The 26579-nt window shown below is 38.7% G+C and overlaps 1 protein-coding gene across 28 annotated transcripts in view; it reads right to left on the reverse strand.

Annotated features, from left to right (window-relative positions):
• EPB41L2 (erythrocyte membrane protein band 4.1 like 2) overlaps window positions 1–26579 on the reverse strand; it is a 226386-nt gene that overhangs the window by 104878 nt on the left and 94929 nt on the right. For all 28 annotated transcript variants that reach the window (XM_058307454.1, XM_058307461.2, XM_058307458.2 and 25 more), the window contains exons 2-3: window positions 19311–19795; window positions 18237–18452 (exon numbers count right to left, since the gene is read on the reverse strand). In XM_058307454.1, coding sequence (XP_058163437.1) covers window positions 18237–18452; window positions 19311–19781 — 687 coding nt within the window. In that variant the 5' untranslated portion in view covers window positions 19782–19795. The remainder of the gene's footprint in view (window positions 1–18236; window positions 18453–19310; window positions 19796–26579) is intronic.

Genomic DNA, 26579 nt, shown 5'->3' on the forward strand with positions numbered 1-26579 from the left:
TATGAAATCTCACACTACTTACATTATCTCCTATTGGTTCTGTTTCCCTAGAGAGCCCCAGTACAGCAGTGAACTCCTAAAGGGTTAAAACCACACTTGACAACTTCCACATCCTGCTCCAGCATAGCACACTTTCAAAGCCCTTTGAAAATATTTAAAATAAATTGTTTCCTTATATTTAAGCCCTTGAAGTATTTCTACATAGAAGAAGTTGGCCTTCCATTTCTAAGCATTTAAAAAGCAGGGCAGGCGTGGATAGATTTAGCACTCACTGGGGACAGGGGAGATTTTATACATACACACCCCTTTTCTTTTCAATTTGGAGGCGATAGAGAAAAGAATTAGTACACAAACAAATGCAACTATTTAGCTTAGATAAGGTGAACAAAAACTTTATATAAATGTACAAGAAAGTAAAGGGGGAAAATCAACAATTACCTCTATGAATAGCAAAGTCCTAAGTAAATGCCCTATTAGAAGAAAGAGGAGTAGGGTTCTTCTTCTCAAGGAACTAACAATGCAGGTGAAGAAACAGTATAAGCATGAGAAAAATCAAACAACAATGTAAAAGTTCAGCAGCTTTTCAATAATACAAGAGATTCTTTCACAAGACAGTGCATGATTAATTGCCAAATTAGTGGTGCAAACTAGTTCAAAGGAAGAAAGACAAATTCTGAGAGCTGGAGTTGAGCTGGACATTAAAATCTAGAAAGGAATCGTGTGGCTGAGGACAGCAAAATGCAGAGATGGTAATGACCAGAAACTTAAGAAGGACAGACAAATCCAGATGTGCTTGATTAGAAGATTGATCTGACCGGCACATGAGGACTCAGAGACTCCAGTGGTGAAAAAGGCCACACTCTGTCCTGTGAGTCCTGTAAGTTCTTCAAGCTTGACCATATACTCTACTACTCAAAGGGCATGGCATTGGAGTTTTAAGTTGCACATAATATAGCTCTGCCAGTTACACTGCTCCCAGTTTCTAAATTATATTTAAATCTATCACTATTTTATATGATTTTATAGTGTCACAACTTCCAGATCCTCTACAAGCATGCTGATAGTTAATATTAGTTAACTAATAAACCTCTCATAAGGATCAGAACTAGAGGTCTGAAAGACTAGGCTTGGAGGGGGGAGGAAGATAAGTAAACAAGTAAGTAATGAAACACACTCAAAGGCAATGATACTAAATTGGATTTCTGAGACCAGTATTCATACAAGAAAAAGTCAAGAAGACCTTGACACATTCTACTTTCCGATAAACACTTTTATCATCAGAACACTGAGGAAGAGAGCTACATTCTGATCCCCTTACTCACAGCACTAAGAAGAAATGGCACTGCCATTCCAGTGTGGGTAGAAACAATGGCCTCAATTCTCAGACAAAATCAACACGTGGGAACAGCTCTCAGATGCCAGAGGAAAATTTTAGCAACTCTGAGAAGGCACATCCACACAGCCTTCCAAGGTCTTACAGGAACATTCACATTTATTTTCAGATGTAAAAAAAATATACAGACTTATCATTTATCAGCTGTAGCAAAACGAGCTCCATCCCAGAAATAGAGGAAGCAAACATTTTCATTCTTACTCTGCAATCTGAGAATAGAAGAAAGGAGAGGAAGTACCTTCCCCGAGACTCCCAAAGAGTCAAAAGAAAAGTAAACAGCCATCTCCTGACTTTATATCCATAGCTTCAACTAAGCATTACCATATTGTTCCTTAGAGGAAAAAGTCCCACTGTTTTAACACAAGTATATAAGTCCTTTAGCTGTGGTATCACAAGAGTCCTAAAGTTGAATTGTATAGCTAAGTTCCCAGAGCAGGCATCCAGAATCCAGCAGACTCCCTAAGATTCTTTACAATTAAACTTTGGTACCAAAGGAGTTTGTCAGATAACATTCAAATATTTCATGAGATAAAAATCAACATATCAAATACTAGGATTATAAGGTTTGCTCATTAAAAAATTATAATCCTCAGAGTAAAGTTTTCTTTCAAAAAATACTTGAGATCTGTTTGATTCATATAGGCTAGTACAGAATGTAATTTTTATTTTCATTAACTACAATAAAAAAAATACTTAACACAAAGATTTGCAACAAATGCACAAAGACCAGGCCTTGAGTCAAATTTAACGCACGACTTAGCAATAAACCTATTGTTACATAAGCCAAAACCATCAACATCAAGTCATTTCCACAAATTTTTAAAAATCATAATCAATCCTTTAGAAAGCACTGTTACTTAACAATTATGCTAATTTATTATTTTCAGCTTCTGGGAATCAAGGCAGTTTTTACACATGAAGTATTTTTATCCACTTAAAATTAAATTATACTCTTTACTCAAAAACAACAACAACAAAGACTTCAAAAATGACCATCAGTTTTTAAAATGGGGCTGCCTTGGTTCCCTAGGCAATCTTCTTCACTGGAGTTGGATTCATGAGGTTCAGGGGCTAAAATAGGCTCTGCTGGCCCACGAGAGAAAAAATGAGGAAACAGGAGGCCATAAAAAAATGGGGGGTGGGGAGAAGGAATATGGACGGACAGAAACAATACTTCTAATTCTTTTTTTTTTTTTTTTTTTAATACTTCTAATTCTTAATGACAGTAAAGAGATGGAAACAAATCTAATCCCCCAATTTTTTAAAAAATTATTTTCCACACTCTAGTCCCCATACCAGAGTGCTCGCAACTTCATTATTAATAGCCAGAGTTTCACTCAACACACTTCCCCAAATAGTCCTCAGACACTGACTTCCTGTATAGAGCCACAGTACTACAGATAAGCAGCATCAGCGTATCACCCACTCTGTCTGAGGTCAGGAATTGAGAGCCTCAAACCACACGGCGCCTGTCCTCTGGATTCTGCTCTTGAAGAGGAAATAACAGCAGGTCTGATGAGGGACCCCTAATAAACTTACTAAACAAGCAACTGGAGAATCAAAGTGGGTAGGAAACTTGGGTAAAAGGAAAATTAACAGGAATGCAACTTCTAACTTCCATATTGTAATAATACCTATTATGATATTCCTGAATTATGGGTTGTGATCAGATATAAAGTCAATGCTTAGAATTAAGTGAACGACTGGTATATAAAATTGGCTGAGTGGTAATATCACTAAAAGCTACTCAAATTCCCTTTTGCTTTGTACTTGAAATGAAAGTTTATTCAACACATACTACAAGCTTATTTCATGATCTATTGCCTTCATTGGTTCATTCTTATGCTAGCATATAAAATAACCATTAGTTAAGATGAAAAGATACTCTGCTTGTAAATTAACACGTTGAAAGGAGTTCATAAGATTAAGTTAGTTTCAGCATGTAAATGCAATGCCTTCCCCCCAGCGTGGGACATGACACCCGGGGATGAGCCTCCCTGGCAACGAGGGACCACTATCAACTACCAACTGATGATGCAACTGGAAAATGACCTTATACGGAAGGTTCAATGCGGATCAGCAGAATATCCATGTCTACATAAAATACCATGACTTTAAAATGCTGTTTGACCTAAAGTAAGGGGGAAATGGAAAGGAGAAATGAGTTTATATGGCTACGAGTTTCTAAAAAAGAGTCTGGAGGCTGGCAGAAGGTTTGCCCTCATGCACAACTGAGCAGAGTCAGAGAGACAGATAAAGCAGATACAACCCCCAGATATTGGTTCCTTTGAGGGCTAAAGAGACCCATGGGAGTTATGGTCATGGCCGATGGGGTTAACTACCAGGGCAGATGGCCCCTCTTTGGAAATGGTGTTTATGTGTGATGAATCTGGACTCAGATGGGATCTCCCTTCATAAGACTTTCATGCTAATGTGCTGGAGGTGCAGTTAATGTTGGGGTTTAAGATATATTTAGGGGATTTGAATCTCTGGACTGACAATGTGATAGCCAGATCCTGAGCCTCAACAGACTCCAGCACCTACAATCTGATTTATTGGACTTACCACACTCAGCTAAGATGGAGGTGAAGAAGGACAACCACCACACCATGGAGCCTAGAGTGATTACAACTGAAAATGGGAGGATTGCATCCAGCATCCAGGTGGAATCTGACCCTCCTCTTGACATAAAGGTGCAATGGACACAACCAATCCAGTGTCCACATAGAAGAGGTGGCATTGGATTGGGAAAAGTGGACATAATGGACAAAGGGTATGGGGAAAGGCAGGAAGAGATGAGAGGTGGAGGCGTCTTCGGGACATGGAGCTGCCCTGGATGGTGCTTCAGAGGTAATCACCGGACATTGTAAATCCTCACAGGGCCTACATGATGGAATAGAGGAGAGTATGGGCCATGATGTGAACCAATGTATATGAGGTGCAGAGGTGCCCAAAGATGTACTTACCAAATCCAATGGATGTGTCATGATGATGGGAACGAGTGTTGTTGGGGGGGCGGAGAGGGGGGTTGGGGGGGTGGGGTTGAATGGGACCTCACATATATATTTTTAATGTAATATTATTACAAAGTCAATAAAAAATAAAAAAATAAAAAAAAAAATAAAAAAAAAAAGATTAAGTTAGTTTATTTATATTGGTGAATTGAAGGATTGAGCTGCGCTTTTAACTTTGCACGCAATCTCAACTTTGCTTCAGGCAACACAGCAAGTTGGTTTCCCATGAGTAGTGGAATCTAGAAGAGTGAATATTTACACATATAAGAAATTACTTTATATTGTACCATTCCAAAATAAGATTGGACATCTAATAAATGCATGCAAACAAGATACGGAAAGGGGGTTAACACAGTGATCAGTAACAGACTTTAAATCAGGTATACCTGTAAAACACTTAGGAATGATTCCTAAAAAAATAACAAGAGGTGGAAAAGTAATAAAGGCAAGTCAATTAACAAAGAAAATTAATAGTCCAAAATCAGATGGCAGAATAAAGGCACACATACCAGTATCATATGAAATAAATGGCCTAAATTCACCAGTCAAAAGACAGAATTCTCGGGAAACGGACTTGGCCCAGTGGTTAGGGCGTCCATCTACCACATGGGAGGTCCGCGGTTCAAACCCCGGGCCTCCTTGACCCGTGTGGCGCTGGCCCACGTGCAGTGCTGATGTGCACAAGGTGTGCCGTGCCACGCAGGGGTGTCCCCCGCGTAGGGGAGCCCCACGCGCAAGGAGTGTGCCCCGTAAGGAGAGCCGCCCAGTGCGAGAGAAAGCGCAGCCTGCCCAGGAATGGCGCCGCCCACACTTCCCGTGCCACAGACGACAACAGAAGTGGACAAAGAAACAAGATGGCAGCAAACAGACACAGAGAACAGACAACGGGGGGGGGGGGGGGTAAGTAAATAAATAAATCTTTAATTAAAAAAAAAAAAAAAGACAGAATTCTCAAATGACCTTAAAAAATTCTCCTCTAAGAAAGACATGAGGACACAATATTTAAAAGTAAAGAAATATTAAAAGATATTCCAGATAAATTCTAACTAAAAATAAGCTGGCACAGTAATATTACTATCAAATATATATAATTTTAAATTCTATAAAATGGTAAGAAAGAAAAAATAATCCAAGAATACAAAATTCTGCACAGGTATGCATCTATTAATAACATAAGCATCAAATTTTATAAGGCATAAATTTACAGGATTAAAAGAAAATTATCAAATCAACTGTCAGAGATTTAGAAATACTTCTCTTAATAACTGATAAACTAGTTAAACAATCAACAGAGATATACACATGACATATAATTAACCTGACCGCAAATGAATAAAAGTGGAAACCTGAACGTAAGAACAATCCCCTCTTCCCACAACACATACATGCATATACTCTCACCCAAACACACACACGTGTCATAACTTCGTAAACATACCTATAAAATTTCAGGTCAAGAATGGCCCAGACCAAATGAATAAAATTAAGAACTAAATGGCAATGACAGCACATTTCAAAACTTGGACAATCAACAAGAGGCACTTGAAGGGAAAATTGGAGCCATGAGAGTATGTTATTTTTTTTAAGTACCCAACTTAAGAAATTAAAGAACAGAATAACACCAAAGCAAAAAGAAAGGGAAATAAAATTTCACAAAACAGAAAATATAAACAAAACCAAGGTGCTTCTTTAAAGACAGTAAATGAAATGGTCAATTTCATTTGATAAAGAACAACCACATGAAGAAAAACCACATGGTGCTAAACTCTAGAGTATAAATTACTAAGAGATAGACTGAGGATTGAGAAGGGGGCGCTGATGCTTAACGTAGGTAGAGTTTTTAATAAGGTGGACTGTGTGGGAATGGATATAGTCTATGTTAACACATTATAACGAGTAAAACACTGCTAATGGATAAAGGTGACAGTGGCTAAAAGGCCTAGCCTAGGAACGTAAATGTCAGTTGAAAGAAAGCTAGAGGATAAGCTAGGGACTGTATAACAGAGAGAACTCAGTGGCGTGAGGATTGTGGTTATTAATACAAATATAAGAATTTTCTATAAACTAGAACAAATGTACCTCAATATTACTAGGGGGTAAGAGTATGATGATACATGAGAAAAATACAACTAATGTAACCTTTTATCTATAGTTAACAGTAATATTGTAATGATTTTGCAGCAATGACAGAGTGCTATATCAGTACAAACGGTCAATAATAGGGAGGTATAGAGAATACGGGATTTTTCTTCTTGGAACTATGAAAATGTTCTAAAATTGACTGGGGTGATGATTGTACAACTCTATGGTGAAACTGAGAGCCACTGAGTATTCTTCAGATGGACTGTACGAGGCATGGGACTATATAACAGTAAACCCTGTGATGGATGGTAGATGGTGGTTAAAAGTACAAATATAAGAACATCCCCAGGGAAGCGGACTTGGCTTAATGGATAGAGCGTCCCCTTACCACATGGGAGGTCCATGGTTCATACCCAGGATCTCCTTGACCCGTGTAGAGCTGGCCCACGCGCAGTGCTGATGCGCGCAAAGAGTGCAGTGTCACACAGGGGCATCCCCTGCGTAGGGGAGCCCCACGCACAAGGAGCGCACCCCATAAGGAGGGCCGCCCAGCGCGAAAGAAGTGCAGCCTGCCCAGGAATGGCGCCGCACACACGGAGAGCTGACACAACAAGATGACACAACAAGATGATGCAACAAAAAGAGACACAGATTCCGGGTGCCGCTGACAAGAATAGAAGCAGACACAGAAGAACACACAGCAAGTGGACACAAAGAACAGACAACTGGGTGGGAGAAGAAATAAATAAAAATAAATCTTAAAAAAAAAAAAAAGGTACATCCCCAAATGAACTGTAACAATTACATAGTTCTAATACATGACGTTAATAAAAAGGTGGTTTGTGGAAAAAATACTCCAAATGTAAACTATGGACTATAGTTAACAGTAATATTTTGATGATGATCTTTCTATCATTTGTAATAAATGTACCACAATAAAGCAAGGGGTTTGTGGTGGGGTGATGTATGGAAATCCTGTGTTATGCCTGTTTTGTTTACTCACAACTTCTCTTTAAAAAGAGGTATGGGGTGGGGGGTTATGGGAACATTACATATTTTATCCTTAGAAAATATGCTATAAGCCAAAGAAACAATCAAATTTCCTTTTCAGGTACACTGTTTTACTCTGAGGCTTCTCTGAAAGCACATGTGAAGAATTTTATGTAAGAAGTAGGGCAAGTATATAATTTAAGCTCTACCTGTCACTTTATATAACCTTGGTAAGAAGGTAAAGATGGGATACAGGCAGGTGTCCTGACAGACAGGGTCTTTTGAACATCTCGAAAATTATATAGCTAGATACTTAATGGAATATAAAGGTATCCTGGTTGCCATAGGTATGTTTTTTCGAGGTAGATAGTAGCCCATACAGTAGCTAAACAAAATACTAAACTTTCTTCCTGGGGAAGTCCTGCTACTTTCTCAAATAAGTTGGCAAAAAGCTCTGGATTATATAAACCTTGTCTAATAAAAGAAAACAAGTCAATAAGACAAGATTTTAAGACCTGCACCTACTAACCTTATTTCTGTAACGATAATTAACTTAAGTATAATTAACGCCTAAGGGCTGCCTCCTGAAAACCTCTTTACTCAAATTTGACCTCTAAGTCAAACTCTGCAAATAAAAGATAGTTGTTATGGCTAAGAGACTTAAAAACAAGTCAGGAGAAGCGGACTTGGCCCAGTGGATAGGGCGCCCGTCTACCACATGGGAGGTCTACAGTTCAAACCCCGGGCCTCCTTGACCCATGTGGAGCTGGCCCATGCGCAGCGCTGATGCACGCAAGGAGTGCCATGCCAAGCAGGGGTGTCCCCGCGTAGGGGAGCCCCGCGCACAAGGAGTGCGCCCCGTAAGGAGAGCTGCCCAGAGCGAAAGAAAGTGCAGCCCGCCCAGGAATGGCGCCGCCCACACAGAGAGCTGACACAAGATGACGCAACAAAAAGAAACAGATTCCCGTGCCACTGACAACAACAGAAGTGGATGAAGAACCGTAGCAAAATGGACACAGAGAGCAGACAAGGGGGGGTTGGGGGAAGAAGGGAAGAGAAATAAAAAATAAAATAAAATAAAAATAAAAATAAAAATGAGTCAGGAGGTCATTCCAGACCTTACACTTAACGCAGCTCTCACCCAGACTCCACAAACTGCCACAGTAGGAGTCTCAAACAAAAGTGCCCCTGAGGGCCCTAGGGATGCCCAGACAACATAGGCTAGCCTCAGTGGGCCCTACATGGGAATACGCGTAAAGCTATTTCCCCAATATAACATAGTTACACTCATACATAAATTCCCTAACCACAATTCTTCTCCTTTTATCTGAACCTATAATTTTCAATTTACTGTTAAGTATATGGTTAAGTATATTTCTCAGAGAAAGTCTTTGGATTGTTCATATGCTGGTGGAGCCCTGAAACCTAGCAGATATGTGGTCAACTCCTACCCTCCAGTTCGTTGGGCAACTAACAAAATGAGGAAGATGGACCAGCTCCTCCCAAAAAACAAGGAGTATCTTTAGCCACAAGCAAAACAACTCCGTTCCTCTGCCCCATAATGTCCCCTTCTCAGCCTGAAGCAGTCGTCCCAAATCCCTCAAGACAGAGAAATGATTAAAAAAAAAAAATGGAGGAGGAAGGGAGAATGTAACCACAGACCAAAGCAGTTTTATTGTTATTAATAGTTATCGTGTTTATTAAGTAACTTGCAACATTGACAAATAATATTTAAATTAAAGGCACATAAATTACATTAGAAATGAAAACACCATCAAATTTGAATTTATAAGATGAGAATACTATGAAAAACTTCATGCCAATAAATTACATTTTTCGAAAAATATTAATTACTGAAACTGACCCAAGATACAATAGAAACAGACGAGAAGAATAAAGAAATTGAATCAATGATTTAAAAAGAAAGAAAGAAAAAGTACAACCACACTCCCAAAAGGCCATTAGGCTAAGATAATTTAAAAGAAAGCTCTATCGGATCTCTAAAGAACAAACTAGCGCTAATTTACCCAAGGTTTTCCAAAAAACAGTAAGAGGGAAGCAACTTGACACCCTGGTACCAAAATCTGATGAGGACAATTTAAAAAAAAAATGAACAAAAATAAAGGTAATGCAGGCAAAAAATCCTACATAAAAATCATCCAAAATGAATCCAGAATCATGACCATGTAGAGTTTATACCAGGAAAACAAAGATGGTTTAACATTAGAAATTAATAATGTAAATTACCACATTAACATATTCGAGAAATACAAATTCACTTGATAAAACTCATCACCAATTCATAAATTAATCTTAGAAACTAGAAAAAGAATGGTCTTAATCTGATAGAGAATATCTATTTTTTAAAATCTTAGAGCAAACCCAGAAAACCAAATTGAACTTATTAAAAAAATGTTAGGCCTCATGAATTGTACAGTATAGTATTGTTTCCAGGTTTTCAATTATTCACTTCCTTTTTTCATCACATTTCCCAGCCCTGTCATCATCACCCTTGACCATGTGACTTGCTTGGCCAATGAAACTAATTGAAGGAGATAAATACTACTTCCAAAAGAAAATTCAAGAGCCATAATATGGTCTGCCATCTTTTCTATTCCCTCTATCATGAGACTGACATGCCCAGGTACAGGCAACTCATTCTCCAAAAATAGACATGGACAAGTAGGTGAACAGGTCTTACCATAAAGGAAGGCTGTTTGTTATTGCAGCATAACCTGGTGAGAGTTCACAGTGATCAAACAAATGCAAATGAAAATACTGAAATGATATTTCACATCAAAAGTCTGGTAACAATAAGTGTTGATGACAGTGTGGAAAAATCAAACTCAATGATTTTTGGTGGGAAGGAAAATAGGTCCGCTTTGGAGACCACTTTGGCAATACCTCCCACAATTGAAGAAGTAAAATTATATCTGAAACTTTTGCACAAGTAAGCATGTATAATAATGTTTACTGATGCAATGTTTGTTATAGTATTTTTTAAAAAGCCTATGCATCAGTAGGGGAATAGATAAACTATGGATTAGTCATTCAAAGGAATACTATATATCCAGAAGTAAAATGAATAAAGAAGATTTACATGGGTAAATCTTTAACAATGTTGACAGATAAAAAGTATGTCATAAAAAAATACATGCAGAGCCAGAGTAAAGAGATGGGAAAGAGACTTTAGCACTGTTTTTAAAGTTTTATTTTTTTTAAGATTTATATATTTCTCCCCACCCCCTCACTGTATGCACTTGCTATGTCTGTTCATCTTGTTTTTTTAGGAGGCACCAGGAACTGAACCCAGGATCTCCTATGTGGGAGGTATCTAATCACTTGAGCCACCTCCATTCCCTGCTTTGTTGTCTCTCTCATGTTTTTTCTTCTTGTGTCTCTTGTTGCATCATCTTGTTGTATCAGCTTGCCATGCCTGCCCATCACATAAGCTCACTGTCCTATTTGTTTTTTGCTTTGGGAGATACCAGGAACCTCTGCTCTCTGCTTTGTTGTCTCTTAATTTTTTTTTCTTTTTGTGTCTCTTGTTGTATTATCCTGTTGTGTCAGCTTGCCATGCCTGCCAGCCATGCCAGCTTGCTGTCTTCTTTAGGAGACACTGGGAACCAAACTATGGAACTCTTATGTGCTAGGTGGGAGCAATGACCTGAGTCACATCCACTTCCCTATTTATTTTTAAAAGAGTTGAAACAGACAGCAAAATGAGACCTGATTACTTTTTATAGTGGCTGCACAAATGTCTATTATTTCTATATTCTGTAATTTTTAAATGTTTCATGACTATAAGCATACCTCGTTTTATTGTGTATTGTTTTATCGGACTTTGCAGATATTGATTTTAGTTGAGTTTTGTTTCTTTTGACAAATTAAAGGTTTATGACAACCCTGCATTGAACAAGTCTATCAGCGCCATTGTTCCAAGAGCACACACTCACTCCATATCTGTGTCACATTTTGGTAATTTTTGCAAACTTTTTCATTATTATTACATCTTTTGTGGTGATCTGTGATCAGAGATCTCTGATGTTACCAGAGTAATTGTTCTGGGGCACTGTGAATGGTGCCCAATAAGATAGTGAACTTAATAAATATTGTGTGTGTTTGAGTCTCTCTCCCTCTCCTCAGGCCTCCCTGTTCCCTGAGACACAGTAATATTGAAATTAGGACAATTAACCCCACCATGGTCTTTAAGGGTTTAAGTGAAAGGAAGAGTCCCAGATCTCTCACTTTAACTCAGAAGCTAGAAGTGATTAAGCTCACTGGTCCTTATCCTGTGAAATACCATAGTCTGCAAAGTCAGTCCGTTGCTCTGATCTCCAGCAGTTAGAACATAGTATGGACTAAAGCAGACAGTGTCCAAGGCACCCACTGAAAAGCTGTGGCTTCTAAAGCTCCCAGGAAGGTGCCTAGTTCCTCCACTTCTACCACTAACTCCACATCACTTTCATCACAGAAAGCCTAAATTAAACATGCAGGAGGGAATGTGTGTGCCCAACTGTGAAATGGCAAAAAGGAATCAGAAAATTCTTCAGGTTATCCCCTAAAGATTCTGAAAAAGAGAACCAGATTCCTGAAGGGGAAGGAACTTGTAGCAAGAAAAAAAAAAAAAAAAAAGTTGGAAAGGCAAAGAGAAAAGTGTGTCCTTTGTAAACTGATCACAGATGACAAAAAAGAAGAGAACTTTCTTATTCATCTTTGTCTGTCTCCTGATTACTATTCTAGGATATAAATTTATGTAAATGTTTATTCCCAGTAGTTATGTTGACTAGGCATTCAATTTTAAAATTAGGCTTAAATTCAGTTATTCAAAACCAAATAGTTATAGGTTTACAGATTAATATATGTTACTGAAATTAGTATTCAATATAATGTAGTATGCTTCCTCCCTTTACCTGTAATTAAGCTTCATATTCTTCTAACAAATCATTACATGGTGTTCTATTTACAAATCTGCTTTATTTTAGATCTGCTTAGATCTTTGTACTCTGGCAACTTTTATTTGCATTTTATTATCGGGATGATATCATAGTTTTTTGTTCCTTCTATTTAATTTAAAAAGCAGAGAAGATTTTTGCAAATTGAAAAAATTCAGTGTTAATTAAACTGAACTTACATAGCCTTTTTCAGAAAAGGAACCAAAGATCTAATGTTGAGAAAATTTGGAAAGGTATCTTGTTTAGATAATTTAAGGGCAATATGGTTAATAATCAAAGCTTCTTACAAAATAAAATAAAATATTAGCACAGAAACAGGAAGATTCCATAAAGTACATTTAAAGAGAGGGATTTTCCTAGGATATGCATTTAGTTTATTATCATAAGATATTACCACTTTAGACCTATACTTCTAAAGTTGGAAATAAGTAAAACATGAAGGGCAAATCATGCCATCAATCCATAGGTTTATACACTTTTCAAAATAACCATGGGTGCAACTGAAGAGGTGGGTATAACATAACATAACTTGGTAACCTGCTTTCACAGATACTTTGCTCTCTGACAACCTGTTGTAAAAATTAACCAAGTTTTAACAGGTATGTTTTCCTGAAATCTGTTTGCAGTAAATGAATACTTATTTTCACAATACAAAAAAAAAAAAAAGTATTAAGCTTAGTGAGAAAGGCACTGTGAAAACATATATAAACCAAAAACTAGGCCTCTTGCACCACAGATAGTCAAGTTGCGAATACAAAGGTTCCTGAAGGAAATTAAAAGTGCTATTTCAGTGAACACATGAATGATAAGAAAGCAAACAGCATTATTGCTAATATGGAGGAAGTTTTAGTGGCCTGAATAGATCAAACCAGCCACAACAATCCCTAAGCTAAAGCCTAATCCAGAGCAAGCCCCTAACTCTCTTCAGTTCATGAAGACTGAGAGCAGTGAGGAAGCCAGCAGAGATTGGTTCATGAGGTTAAAGGAAAGAAGTCATCTCCCTAAGTTCAAAGTGCAAGGTAAAGCAGCAAGTTCTGAATTGAAGTGAGTTATCCAGAAAATCTAGTTGAGATTATTGGTGACAGTGGCTACTCAGGAACAGATTTTCAATGTAGATGAAACAGCCTTCTAGTGAAAGATACCATCTAGAACTTTCCTAACTAGAAAGAAGTCAATGCCCACCTTCAAAGCTTCAAAGAACAAGTTGTGGGAAGCAGACGTGGCTCAACAGATAGAGCGTCCGTCTACCAGATGGAAGGTCCAGGGTTTGATCCCCAGGGCCTCCTGATGCATGTGGTAAGCTGGCCCACATACAATACTTCCATGTGCAACGAGTGCCATGGATGCCCCATGCACAAGGAGTGCACCCTGCAAAGAGAGCCACCCCACATGAAAAAGCACAGCCTGCCCAGGAGTGGCACCGTACACGTGAAAAGCTGATGCAGCAAGATGATGCAACAACAGCAACAAAAAAAGACGCAGTTTCTCAGTGCTGCCAGATAATACAAGTGGATGCAGAAAAAAATACAGTGAATGGACACAGAGCAGAAAATGAGGTGGAAGGGAGAGAAATAAATAAAACAAATCTTAAAAAAAAAAAAAATAGGTTAATTCTCTTAGTAGGGGCTAATGCAGCTGTTAAGTTTAAGCTGATGCCAAGAAATTCTAAGGACCTTAAGAATCTAAGGGAAGCGGATGTGACACAAGCAATTGGGCTCCTGTCTACCATATGAGAGGTCCAGGGTTTGATTCCCCAGGCCTTCTGGTAGAGGTTAAGCCGGCCTGAGTGGAGAGCTGGCCCACAGAGTGCTGGCCTGTGTGGTGAGCTGGCCCAAGCAGATTCTAGCCCACTCAGGAGTGCTGGCCCAAACAGCAAGCTGGCCCAAGCAGAGAGCTGGCACAGCAAGACAACACAACAAAAAAAGACACAGAGGAGAGACAATAAGAGACACAGCAGACTGGGGAGCTGAGGTGGCACAAGAGATTAAGCACCTCTCTCCCACTCTGAAAGATCCCAGGATCAGTTCCCGGTGCTGCCTAAAGACAAGAAAGTGGACACAGAAGAATGCACAGGGAATGGACACAGAGAGCAGACAACGGAGGGTGGGGGGAAGCAGTAAATAAATCTTTAAAAATAAAAAAAAATTATGCCAAATCTACTCTGCCTGTGCTCTATAAATGAAAAAAGCAAAGCCTAAATGACAGCACATCTGTTTATAACATGGTTTACTGAATATTTTAAAGCCCACTATTGAGACCTACTGCTCAGAAAAAAGATTCATTTTAAATTCTTACTGCTCATTGACAGCACACCCAGTCACCTAGATAAATATTGTTTTCATACCTACTAACACAACAGCCATTCTACAGTTCATGGATCACAGAGTAATTTCAATTTTCATAACGCTATAGCTGCCTGCCATAGATAACTGATTCCCCTGATGGATCTGGGCAAAGTCAATTAGAATCTTCCGGACAGATTCACCACTGCAGATGCCATTAAGAAGCCTCAAGCATTCATGGGAGAAGGTCAAAATATCAATATTCACAGACGTTTGGAAGAAGGTGGATTGCAAACCACATGGATGGCTTTCAGAGGTTCACGATTTCAGTGAAGGAAGTAACTGCAGATGTGGTGGAAAGAGCAAGAGAATTGCAATTAGAAATGAAGCCTGAAGATGTGACTGAATTGCTGCAATCTCATGATAAAATTTTAGCAAGTGAGGACATAATTCTTTTGGATGAGCAAAGTAGTTTCCTGAGATGGACTCTAACTCCTGGTGAAGATTCTGTGAATGTTGTTGAAAGAAAGGATTTAGAATATTACATAAACTTAGTTAATAAAGCAGCAGCCAGGTTGGAGAAGACGGATTCCAATTCTGGAAGGCCTTCTACTGTGCGGAAAGTGCTACCAATGTGGCAAACTTCACTGCTGTCTTATTTTAAGAAATTGCCACAGCCACCCCAACCTTCACCAGCCATGACCCTGATCCATCAGCAGCCATCGACAATTGAGTTAAGATTCTCTGCCAACAAAAAGATTACAACTCACTGAAGGTTTAGATGATAGCTAGCATTTTTTAGCAATAAAGCATTAAGGTACGTATATTATTTTTTTAGGTATGTTACTGTACACTTAAAATACTACAGTATAGTGTAAACATAACTTTTGTATGTACTAGGAAACCAAGATTCACGGAACTTGCTTTATTGCAGTGATTTAGAACAAAACCTTCAAAGTCTCTGAGGTAACCTGCATAGAAAATAGATTTAAACCATAAAATAGGTTGGTCAATCTTGAGACTTGGTCATTTTAAGAACTTTAGAGATGGAAGGGACCTTCGAGATCATCTAAGTAATTCTACAATCATTCTATAGGTGACCCACAGAACTCGAGTAAATGACTCAAGATCACATAACAAGCTATCATCAAAGCTGCTTCTCAAAATCTAGACTCCCTAACTTCCAGGATGTAGGAAAAACAAAGGACACATGATCAAATACAATATTTGAATCAAATTCAGAGAGGCGTTCTATTCTTTTCCTTATTGTCCCTTACCCTGAGACATTCTGTCTCTTTCCCCCTCTCTCCTTCTCTTTGTCCCTTCATCTCCTGACTCCCCAACCTCAGGCCTACTGTGATGGGACAGGAGGGGAGTGATAAGGAAGACAGCTGAAGAAATTAAAGCTTCAAGGAGTTTTAAATCTCTTTTGCCACTCTCCCTTCCTCAAATGGGAAAATACAAAACCTCATTTTCAAGTATTTTAGAAAATAGATAAATTAAAAAACTCTTCTTTAGATACATAAGACCTTAGAAAAAAATTATTTGAAATAGAGATGTGAAAGGAAAAAAAAGGTATCACCAAAGTGAATCACCTATTCCGTGACAGGTTCCCGAGCAGGGTAACTAAGGCTTTGCCACAGGTCACCCACATTTAGGAGTTGCACAAATTTAAAATAATGTTTTCTAAAGACTATATAAAATATAAGTTCTTTTGCCTCTCAGTAAATAGCTGCCCACACCTTTAGCATTTAATGGAAGTTAGCCTCAGTAAACTGGTAGTCAGAAATGAAGGAAGATCAACAATTCAGAGTAAGCACTCTGTGACTAGAAGGTGAGAAGGTGAGAAGCATGCTCTAGACCTGCAAACGCGCACACACACACACCAAAAAGCACATCCTTCAATGACGTGAATGTGTTTTGTGCCACCTGACGTGGGTGGGTATCAATATTGAACAACTTGGCTCAGCTGATTCTAGCATGTGCTGTTTTATTTAATCCCTGTAACATATCAGCTAGGTTGGATTACCTTCCAATGTTTATAGATAAACTGATGCTTAGAGAAGTTTAAAGGCCTGCCCAAGAGAAAAAATGAAAAGTAGCAGTGTCATGGTTCAAACTCAGTGCTATGTGGTATTAAAGACTATGTTCTTTCCTCTGAATCACAGTCCCAAACCCATCTAACTTTGGCAGCATTGCAGGATTTCCACATTCAACAGCACTTTTCATTACAAAGCTATGTAACTGAAGCAAAGATTACTTGGCCACTTTATAAGGAACTTAATTTTTACATTTTTTTCTTAAAACAACTGAAATATGAGAACGGTAAATTAAATGAGTAAAATATAGTGCTGAATAACTGATACAAAGATAAAGGACCATGACTTATTCATCTTAGTTCTCTCTGTACTGTGCAATATAATGCATATGCAAATACACAATAAACTATTGTTCAATTAGATAGACATGAAAGGTCTTTACTAAGTTGAATACTTCATTGTTAAAATGCAACTTCTATTTTCAATCAGAAAGAATACAAGGAATTAGGACAAAATGTTTTTAATATTTAAAAGATCTGAAGACCAAAGAAAAGGCTATTATATAAAGAGACCATATTTGACCTATTAGTGTCATGTGTAGCAGATAACAACAGCGTAATTCAATGGTCAGGTTCTTGTACTCTAGAGCCAAACTCCCAAGGCTGAATCATGGCTCTACTACTCACTAGCTGGCAAACCTTGGGCTGAAAACCTTGGGCAAGTAAGCCACCTCTCCAAGCCTTATCTTTCCCCTGGAACACTGGGGCTCCCAATAACAACACCTACCCGGTACAGGATTCTTTTAAGCATTAAATGAGATTCTCCAATCAAAGCACTTCCCACAGTTCTGCATTCAACGTCAACTACTAGCATATGTCATATAAATAAAGCAATTTATTGGTAAAAAGCAAAAAACTTTTTTTTGATTAACACAAGATTATAAATTGCTGGTTTCCTTAAAAAATTACAATTGGCTCATGTCAGTATCAGTGCTAATAAATTACATGTTTTGCAAACCATGGGTGTGTTTTAATTGAATGAAACCAAATGAGTGAACTAGTTTTTAAGCAATTAATCTGTCTCAGATAAAACTTGGGTTTAAGTTTACTGCTCAAATTTCATTAGTCTTCAGTGTTAACCTAGTGTAAATATTATCCTTCTCAAGTAAAACACCTCCCAGCCAGAGACAATGTTCACATACTTATTGCCCACTCACCAGTCAGTCCACCTGACCAATGCAGACCGGCCCAAGAGCCATCTGATCTGCTTATCCATAAGGGTCAGGAAATTACTGTCATGGAAACAACGGCCCTCTTCTATGTTTCCTCCTTTTCTTAAATGAAAAATTTTAACAAACTAGCTACAGAAATTTGGTAAAACTCAACTATGAATTCACTGTATCATGCCACAAATGAGGGCAAAATGTGCTTTTACTTTCACACCACACACCAAGTTAGCTCTCACTCATCAACCTGTCTCACCTCCACGTCACAAATCAACTCGGTGCCATCCAGGAGGGTCACTTTGCACTGGACAGTTTTGGTCTTCTTAGTTGTTTTTAGGGAAGCCTTCTCTGCTTTTAGCTCATTAGTTTGCACTTCCTTGGTCTCCCTTTTTGCTGCTTCTCCCTCTGGTTTGTCTGCCTGTATTTCCTTCACCTTCTCCTCTTCTCTCTTCTTACCTTCTTCTTCTGCTGGCTGTTGAGGAAAATATTAAGTTCACACTAAAGTTAACCAATCTACAGAAGACAACATATGAAAAGAAAGATGTTTGTTAAAAAAATAGGATCATTATTATAACCACTGTAGGCTTAAGATTTTAAAAGACTTCAAAATTCTACTAGACAAAGGCACTGAAAGAAGGGTATGTCCCCAAATCTTCCCTTCCCCAATCTACCGGTCTATTTTTCTCATTTTGCTGATTTGGTCATTTCATCATTACATGAGTAAAAACAAAACAAAACAAAACAAAAAAACTACATTCTAGCAACAAGTAAAATACTTCAAACTACAACATTTCCCATTAAAATCTCATCACAACAAAATAAATCCAAGCTTCTTGAGGCAACAAAACAGCATGCACACAACTCTAATTCTTTCTACTCCCTAAATACTACATCACATCAAAAAGGTACAAAAGGGCACCCTGCTAAAGGGGAAAAGTAGCAGGATTCTGGGGGCTTTAAAAGGAACAGACATTGTTTGTTTTTTATAGTTTTGGCTATATAGTGGATTTTTTTGTTTGTTTGTTTTTATTATTTTGGAGGAGGGAAGGAAGGGTAGGGGAAGAGAAGAGAGAAGGAAAGGAAGGAGGGGGAAGGAAGAAGAGAGAGAAGAGAGAGAGAAGAAGAGAGAAAGAGAAAGAAGGAAAGAAAGAAATAGGAGTGACAAGCTGTGATAAACCAATCGAAGCCCCATTTTCCAGATACAATAAGCCAAAGGAGCATTTCAATACAAGAAAATCTGGAAATGATTCAAAGCTAACAAATCCTTTTCGTTATATGGTTATGCCATTAAGCTCTCAATTCCAGACAATCACTTCCCAAGCATACCTACCTGTGTCTCAACACTGCTCACTGAAGGCTTTTCTTCCTTGACTTCAACCATAATCTTGTGTTGTTTTCTTGCACCTGTTTCTTCAGCATCACCCTTTGCCTGCCTCTCTCCTTCCAAAAGAGATTCCTCTTTATCTAAAATCTGTTCTTCTACAACAGCTTGGGCAGGCTCTTTTTTAATACCTCCATCTTTGGCCACTACTAAGTTATATGACTTTTGTTTCTTAAGCCATGGCGGGATGAATCGAGAAATACCCCTGCTCTCAGACAGATCTTTCTCTCTCTTCTGGAGGCGTGGACCACTTTGGCTTTCAGCTGCAGGAGATGACTGCAAAGGCTTTTCCTCCTCTGGATCAGATGACGAATTCTGCTCATTTTCCACTACTTCTTTAGGTTTTTCGTGGGTTGCATCTGCTTCCAACTGGTCAGATTCCTTCTTCACTTCAGATGCAGAGCTTACTTCGGTAGTCATGATCACAGCGTATGCTGCCAACAAAGCAAAATCACAAAATGACATTTTAGCAACTCTCCCAATTTTAGTTTGGGGGAAAGGAGCAGGGAAAAGGAAGGGTGGGAAAGGCAAAAGCAGAAATATGACAAAACTCACAAGTTGAGAAAGGTTCATAGATAGCACCATAGAAGATATACAAATGGCTAATAAGCACATAAAAAGATACTGTGTGCTTATCATTAGTAATCAGAGCAATGCAAATCAAAACCACACTGAGCTATGACTTCACACCTACAACAATGGCTATAATAAAAAAAAATTTAAACAGAAAATAAGTGTTGGCAAGGAAGCGGAGAAATTGGAACCCTTGTACGCTGCTGGTGAGCTTATAAAATGGTGCAGCCACTTTAGAAAACAGTTTGGCAGTCCTTCAAAAAGTTTAGCATAGAGTAACCGTATGATCCAGCAATTCCATTCCTAGATACACATAGATAAAAGAACTGAAACATATATTCACTCAAAATCTTGGACATGCATGTTTATAGCAGCATTATTAATAATAGCTATGTGGAAACAATCCAAATGTCCATTAACTGATGAATACATACACAAAATGTGTTATAGCCATACAATGGAATATCATTCAGTCATCAAAAGGAATGAAATACTGATAGATGCTGTAGTAGTTTATTATTATTGATGAATTCCAAAAAGAAATACTGGATTATGTTTGTAAACTGGTCTTTTCCTCTAGGCATATTAGAGTGTATTGGATTCAGAGGTTTTACTTTTACTTGATTAAATAATGATTATGGCTTTGACAGGGCAACATCAGTAGGACATTGAGTCCTCACCCACCAAGAGAAACTGCACCGCAGAGAAGGGAAGTTGGAGTCTTGACCTGGAGCCCCAGGAAGTAAGCACACAAGAGGAGCTTGGTTGTGAGGAAAAGAGAAGCAAGCCCCAGGAAAGAAGGGACCCTGAGCGAGGAGAGAAGCAAGCCCTGGGAAAAGAGGAACCCAGGAAGCCTGAATCCTTGCAGATGTTGGCAGACTTCTTGCTCCAACACGTGGCAAAAGACTTTGGTGAGCGAAGTAACTTATGCTTTATGGCCTGGTAACTAAGCTTCTACCCCCCAAAAAGACCCTTTATAAAAACCAACCAATTTCTGGTATTTTGCATCAGCATCCCTTTGGCTGACTAATATAGATGCTAAAGTATGAATGAACCTTTAAAGCATTATGTTACATGAAAGCAGCCAGACACAAAAGGCTACATATGTATGATTCCATTTATATGAAATATCCAGAACAGGCAAACCCATAAAAAGAGAAAATAGATTAGTGGTTGCCAGGAGCTGTAGAAAAGGAGAGAATAGGGATAAGGTTTCTTTTTGGGGTGATGAAAATATTCTGGAATTAAAGAGTGATGATGCAAAACTTTGCAAATATACTAAAAACCACTGAACTGTATACTTTAAAAAGGTGAATTTTATGCTATTATTACATCTCAATAAAATCAGGTCACCAGGGAAGCCCTTCCTGCAGAAAGAAGTTGACAATTGAGTTGCTTTTTAAATGATGTATATTCATTATTCAGACAAAGGAGTCAGGATGGGAGGCATGTGCCAGCAGGCATAGGGAGGTGTGCGGAAACATGAGACCAGTCCTCATATAGGAGACCACAAGTGCTGAACAATAATTAATAATATACTATAAAAGTGAAGCAAGCTTGTAAGTGGGGATAGTAAGGAAGGAGGAAAGTGAGTTGTAATGTCGAGTAGGAGAAGCAGACAGAGGCCAGAAAATAAAAGGTTTCGTGTAAGAAGGGCTGGGAGGTTATTTTTAAGGCAATGAGAAGTCATACAAGCACTTTAAGTATAGGAATAATAGTAGATTTGCATTTCAGATAGTCCAACCTGACTGTACACAGGCTGAGAGAAAAGACTGAAACAGAAAGACACACAGAAAACCACTGCAATAATCCAGGTATGAGAAGCGGACAGTGTGCACTATAGCAGAAGCAAGGAGGTAAAGGTCAGAAGTGAATGTAGTGGTTAAGAGCTCAGTATCCAGACTGGTTATGGAAGGTCAAAGAGAGACAAGAGTGGGGGGCAGTCAGGGGTTGTCCGAGGATAGGTGATGATGGAACCGTCCATGGAAATAGGGAAAAATGGGTTTGGCTTAGACAATGGACCCAACTGCAGATGCACAGGTCTTGAATGGCAGCCAGATATGCATAGGGAGCTGTCACCGAATGGGGGGAGCTGAAAACACAGGGCTACTGACGTCACCGAGGGAGAGAATGGAGTTTAAGGTTAATGGGTCCTGGACAGAATCCTCATCCCCACCACCATTACAGCATCAGACAGGAAAGGGCATGAGAGCAAAAAAGATACATACAGGGAGGCTGGGAAAAGAACATACAGTGAGAGTGATACTATAAAAGAGGGACTAGAGAGGTTCACACATACATGGCCAATGTTATTTCTCGTTCTTAGGTATTTAAAATTTGAAATCAGGAAACGGACTTTGGCCTAGTGGTTAGGGCGTCCGTCTACCACATAGGAGGTCCGCGGTTCAAGCCCCGGGCCTCCTTGACCCGTGTGGAGCTGGCCCATGCACAGTGCTGATGCGCGCAAGGAGTGCCGTGCCACACAGGGGTGTCCCCCACGCAGGGGAGCCCCACGCGCAAGCAGTGCACCCATAAGGAAAGCTGCCCAGCACGAAGGAGGGAGCAGCCTGCCGAGGAATGGCGCCGCCCACACTTTCCGTGCCGCTGACAACAACAGAAGCGGACAAAGAAACGACGCAGCAAAAAGACACAGAAAACAGACAACCGGGGGAGGGGAGGGGAATTAAATAAATAAAAATAAAAAAATCTTTAAAAAAAAAATTTTGAAATCACGTCTTCTAACAAGACCCAAGGACACTTAAACTGGCTCCTTGTTGCACAAAAAACATTTTTCCTTCTTCAAGGTACAATTTTTCAATGAACTGTTTAAGTGGAGACTGTTACTTACATCAATAATGGGATGACCAAAGTTGATTTTTAGCATATATGCTCTAATTTCATTGTGCAAGACCAACAAATACCCTTTGGTAAAATTAAAACAAAAATGCCCTACACTTGCCTGAGGTAACCAAGATAACTAGTAGCTCTCTACTTAATCTGTCTGTGAGAAAAATGTCTGGAGACTAATCAACACAGAGCTGATTTTTGGTTAACATATTTTAGAAGCAATGAAATACAAAAATAAAGCTTCCACTGTTATGTAAACAGCATTAACATGTTTATATTTTAATCTTAAGATCTACCTACTCACTCCTTATGGTATCAGACACCTTGTTCATAATTCCTGCACCTCAAAACATGCTTCAATGCTAGGTGTTATCCCATTTCATACATAATCGACAGAAATTAAGTGATCCATCCAATGCCACTAAATGGAGAACAACACAGCTGTTCCAACATCTCCTTTCTTGAGCCCTCACATCTATTTCATGGCACAATCACAACTCCATTGAGCATGAGTGACCTAATCAACCACAGAGCCCTCTGCTTAGCTCCTAAAGAAGATTCATGACAATCTGAAAATGACTACACAAAGCGAATTAATTCTGCAGTTTACTATTAGATTCGTACAAAAGGAATTGAGGTTTTGGACCGTGAATTTTAAATCTTTATAACTAGGCTCAAACACATCTTTATTAATCAAAATAGGAACCATTACAATCAACACATTTTTGCCAATGTGAAATAAGTTTGTGTATTCCTGTAGTGTAAAAATCTGTGCTTTGGGATTCAACCAACTCTCAGAAAGCATTTTCTGCATCCAGCTGGTTGTGGAAGCATTTTCCCTGCAAAAGGTTGTCAAGATGCTTGAAGAAGTGGAAGAAGGTTGGCGAGAGGTCAGGTGAAAATGGCCCAATTCTTGTAGCCCAATTCTTTCAACTTTTTAAGCGTTGATTGTGCGACTACGTTGTCAGGCACTGTCATACAAAAGAACTGGGCCCTTTCTGTTGACCAATGCTGGCTGTAGGCATTGCAGTTTTCAGTGCATCTCATCAATTTGCTGCATACCTTTCAGATGGATGGTTTCACTGAAATCAGAAAGCTGTAGTGGATCAGACCAGCAGCAGACCACCAAACAGTGACCATGACCTTTTTTGGTGCAAGTTTGGCTTTGGGAAGTGCTTTGGAACTTCTCGGTCCAACCACTGAGCTGATCATTGTCCGTTGTATAAAATCCACTTTTCTTGGCATAACAATCCAATCGAGAAATGGTTCATTGTTGTTATACAGCATAAGGGAAGATGACTTCAAAACGACGATTTTTATAATTTTCAGTCAGCTCATGAGGCACCCACTTATCAAGCTTTTCACCTTTCCCATTTGCTTCAAATGCCCAACGACCATAGAATGATCAATGCTGATTTCTTCGGCAACTTCTCGTGTAGTTGTAAAGGGATCAGCTTCGATGATTGCTCTCAATTGGTCCTTGTCAACTTCCAAAGGCCAGTCACTATGTTCCTCATCTGTGCATCGTTGTCTCCTTTGCAAAACTTCTCAAACAAACCCCTGCACTGTTTGTTCATTACCAGTTCCTGGGTCAAATGTGTTGTTGATGTTGCAAGTTGTCTTTGCTGCTTTAGGACCCATTTTGAACTCAAATAAGAAAACCAGTAGAATTTGCTTTTTATCTAACATCATTTGCATAGCCTAAAATAAATATGAAATAAACAGCAAGTAATAAGTCATTAGCAAAAAAAATGAAGCAAGAAATGCACATGAAAATGATATATAACATTTAAGAACACATGCCAATATCAAACTGCAAATTTCAACAATGCAAAACCACAATTATTTCCACACCAACCTAACACAATTAACATGGTCCAAACCCCAACAAGTAACTGATGAGTTTCCCTCCAAGGAATATCCTATATGGAGGCATTATTTGCCAAGTACTCACTACTGAGCTGATGAACTCAAATTGAAGACAAGCTTCTAATACAGAGACAAAGGGCACAGTTAAGCCCCATAAAGTAGTCACTGATCACCACTGTATTCACAACACTTTTAAGAACCTCGGAGAAGATTAGTGTTGCCCATTCAAATGAAGTTACAAGATACAACAGAGATGGCTAATTTTGTGAATATTCAACGATAAGAGTAAATGTAAGTCTATATAAATAAGCATATTCTTAAAATAGTTTCAAGAGACCAAGAGAGTTCAAAACTAAACACTACCTTGTTTGTTGATAAAATGGTTTTCTTGAACAAATTACCACCATCTAGAAAACATGATTAGAAAACATTCGCTCACCATAATTATAGTGCCTATAACTCTCAGAGGTTCAGATTTGGAAAAGCCTTTAAACTCCCACTAAATGGAAACTCCCACACTGGAATTCAAGCACTCCCACTAAAATTAAAGTCCATGAGGGCTGGGATCTTTGTTTTACTCATCGCTATGTCCCCACCATCTATCCTGGCACATAAGAAGTCCCAATAAATATTTACTAAATGAATACTGTTGAATCATCTAGACTAATACCCGCATACTTTATCTTATCAACAAAGATACTGAGATTCAGAAAGACTAGATTTTCCAGAGATCACAAAACTAAATGGGTTGGAGAACGGATGTAACTCAACTGGTTCAGTGCCTGCTTCCTGTATGAGGTCCCGGGTCTGATCCCTGGTACCTCCTAAAAACAAAACAAACAAAAATGAAAAAAACAAATCTCATTGGGGAGCAGATGTAGCTTAGTGGTTGAGTGCCTGCTTTCCCCAGTACCTTCGAAAAAAACAACAACAAAAAATTAATAAATGGGTAAATCCAAAACCAAAAAAAACAAAACAAAACTAGTATTTCCCAAACTTTGGCAATGCTCATTCCACTAATCTTTAATTAGAATACCCTAAAATCCATCATTAGTGTAGTTATATAATATGCTAAGTAAAAGCTTTCTACTCATCACCAATCAAAAGAACATTGCTGTGTACAGTCAGCCCATTAGACAACCATGTGGCTTGGACAAAATTACCATGTTGGCATGCTCCATCTGGGTCAATGTAAGTGTTCGTTATTGTAACAGCTCCACGAGAAAATGCATGCATCACTTAACACTCAACCAGGCAGAAAACCATCATCAATAGAGGACCAGTACTCGTTAAGTAAGGAGCTGTGTTACATGAAAACCATTCTTTTTTTCTTATGTCTAAAAAAAATTGAGGTCAATCCCAAGGTGCTATCTCTATCACCAGTCTAAATTACCTACCATGTACTACTATGCAACTTAAAACAGTGTTCCTTAACTAGAGTATAGAGCAAACAAACCAAAACAGATACACAAGTCTGCATACAAAGAATTTCAAGCAAGGGGTTCAAGCTACTTCTTGGGGCCAGATGTTTCCTTAAAATCTTGAGAGAAGCAGGACTACTGTCAAAGACCCTGCTGTTAATAAAATCTCTGCCAGGAAATAAGGTAGACGCTACTGCCAGGTGGGTGGACCCCGTACTCTGCTGAGACCATAAGCAACATTAGAAGGTCTCTGATTTCTACCAACAGAGCTCAATCCATTAGTTACGGACCCAAGACATACGAAATATAAGTATGCCATTCTATATTTCAAAAATGGACGGAGGGAGGCTATCATTTGAGCACTGAGTTAGAAAGAAACCAATAAAGTTGTTCTACAAATGACAATTACATTTAAATAATATTGGCAATGTACTGACAGTTCCAATTCGACTATTTCCCAGGTCTGACAAAACTTGGTTTCATCTTCTATTGTCATGACTCAACAAAG

This window comes from Dasypus novemcinctus, chromosome 11, assembly GCF_030445035.2.
Source record: "Dasypus novemcinctus isolate mDasNov1 chromosome 11, mDasNov1.1.hap2, whole genome shotgun sequence".
NCBI classification, from domain to species: domain Eukaryota; kingdom Metazoa; phylum Chordata; class Mammalia; order Cingulata; family Dasypodidae; genus Dasypus; species Dasypus novemcinctus.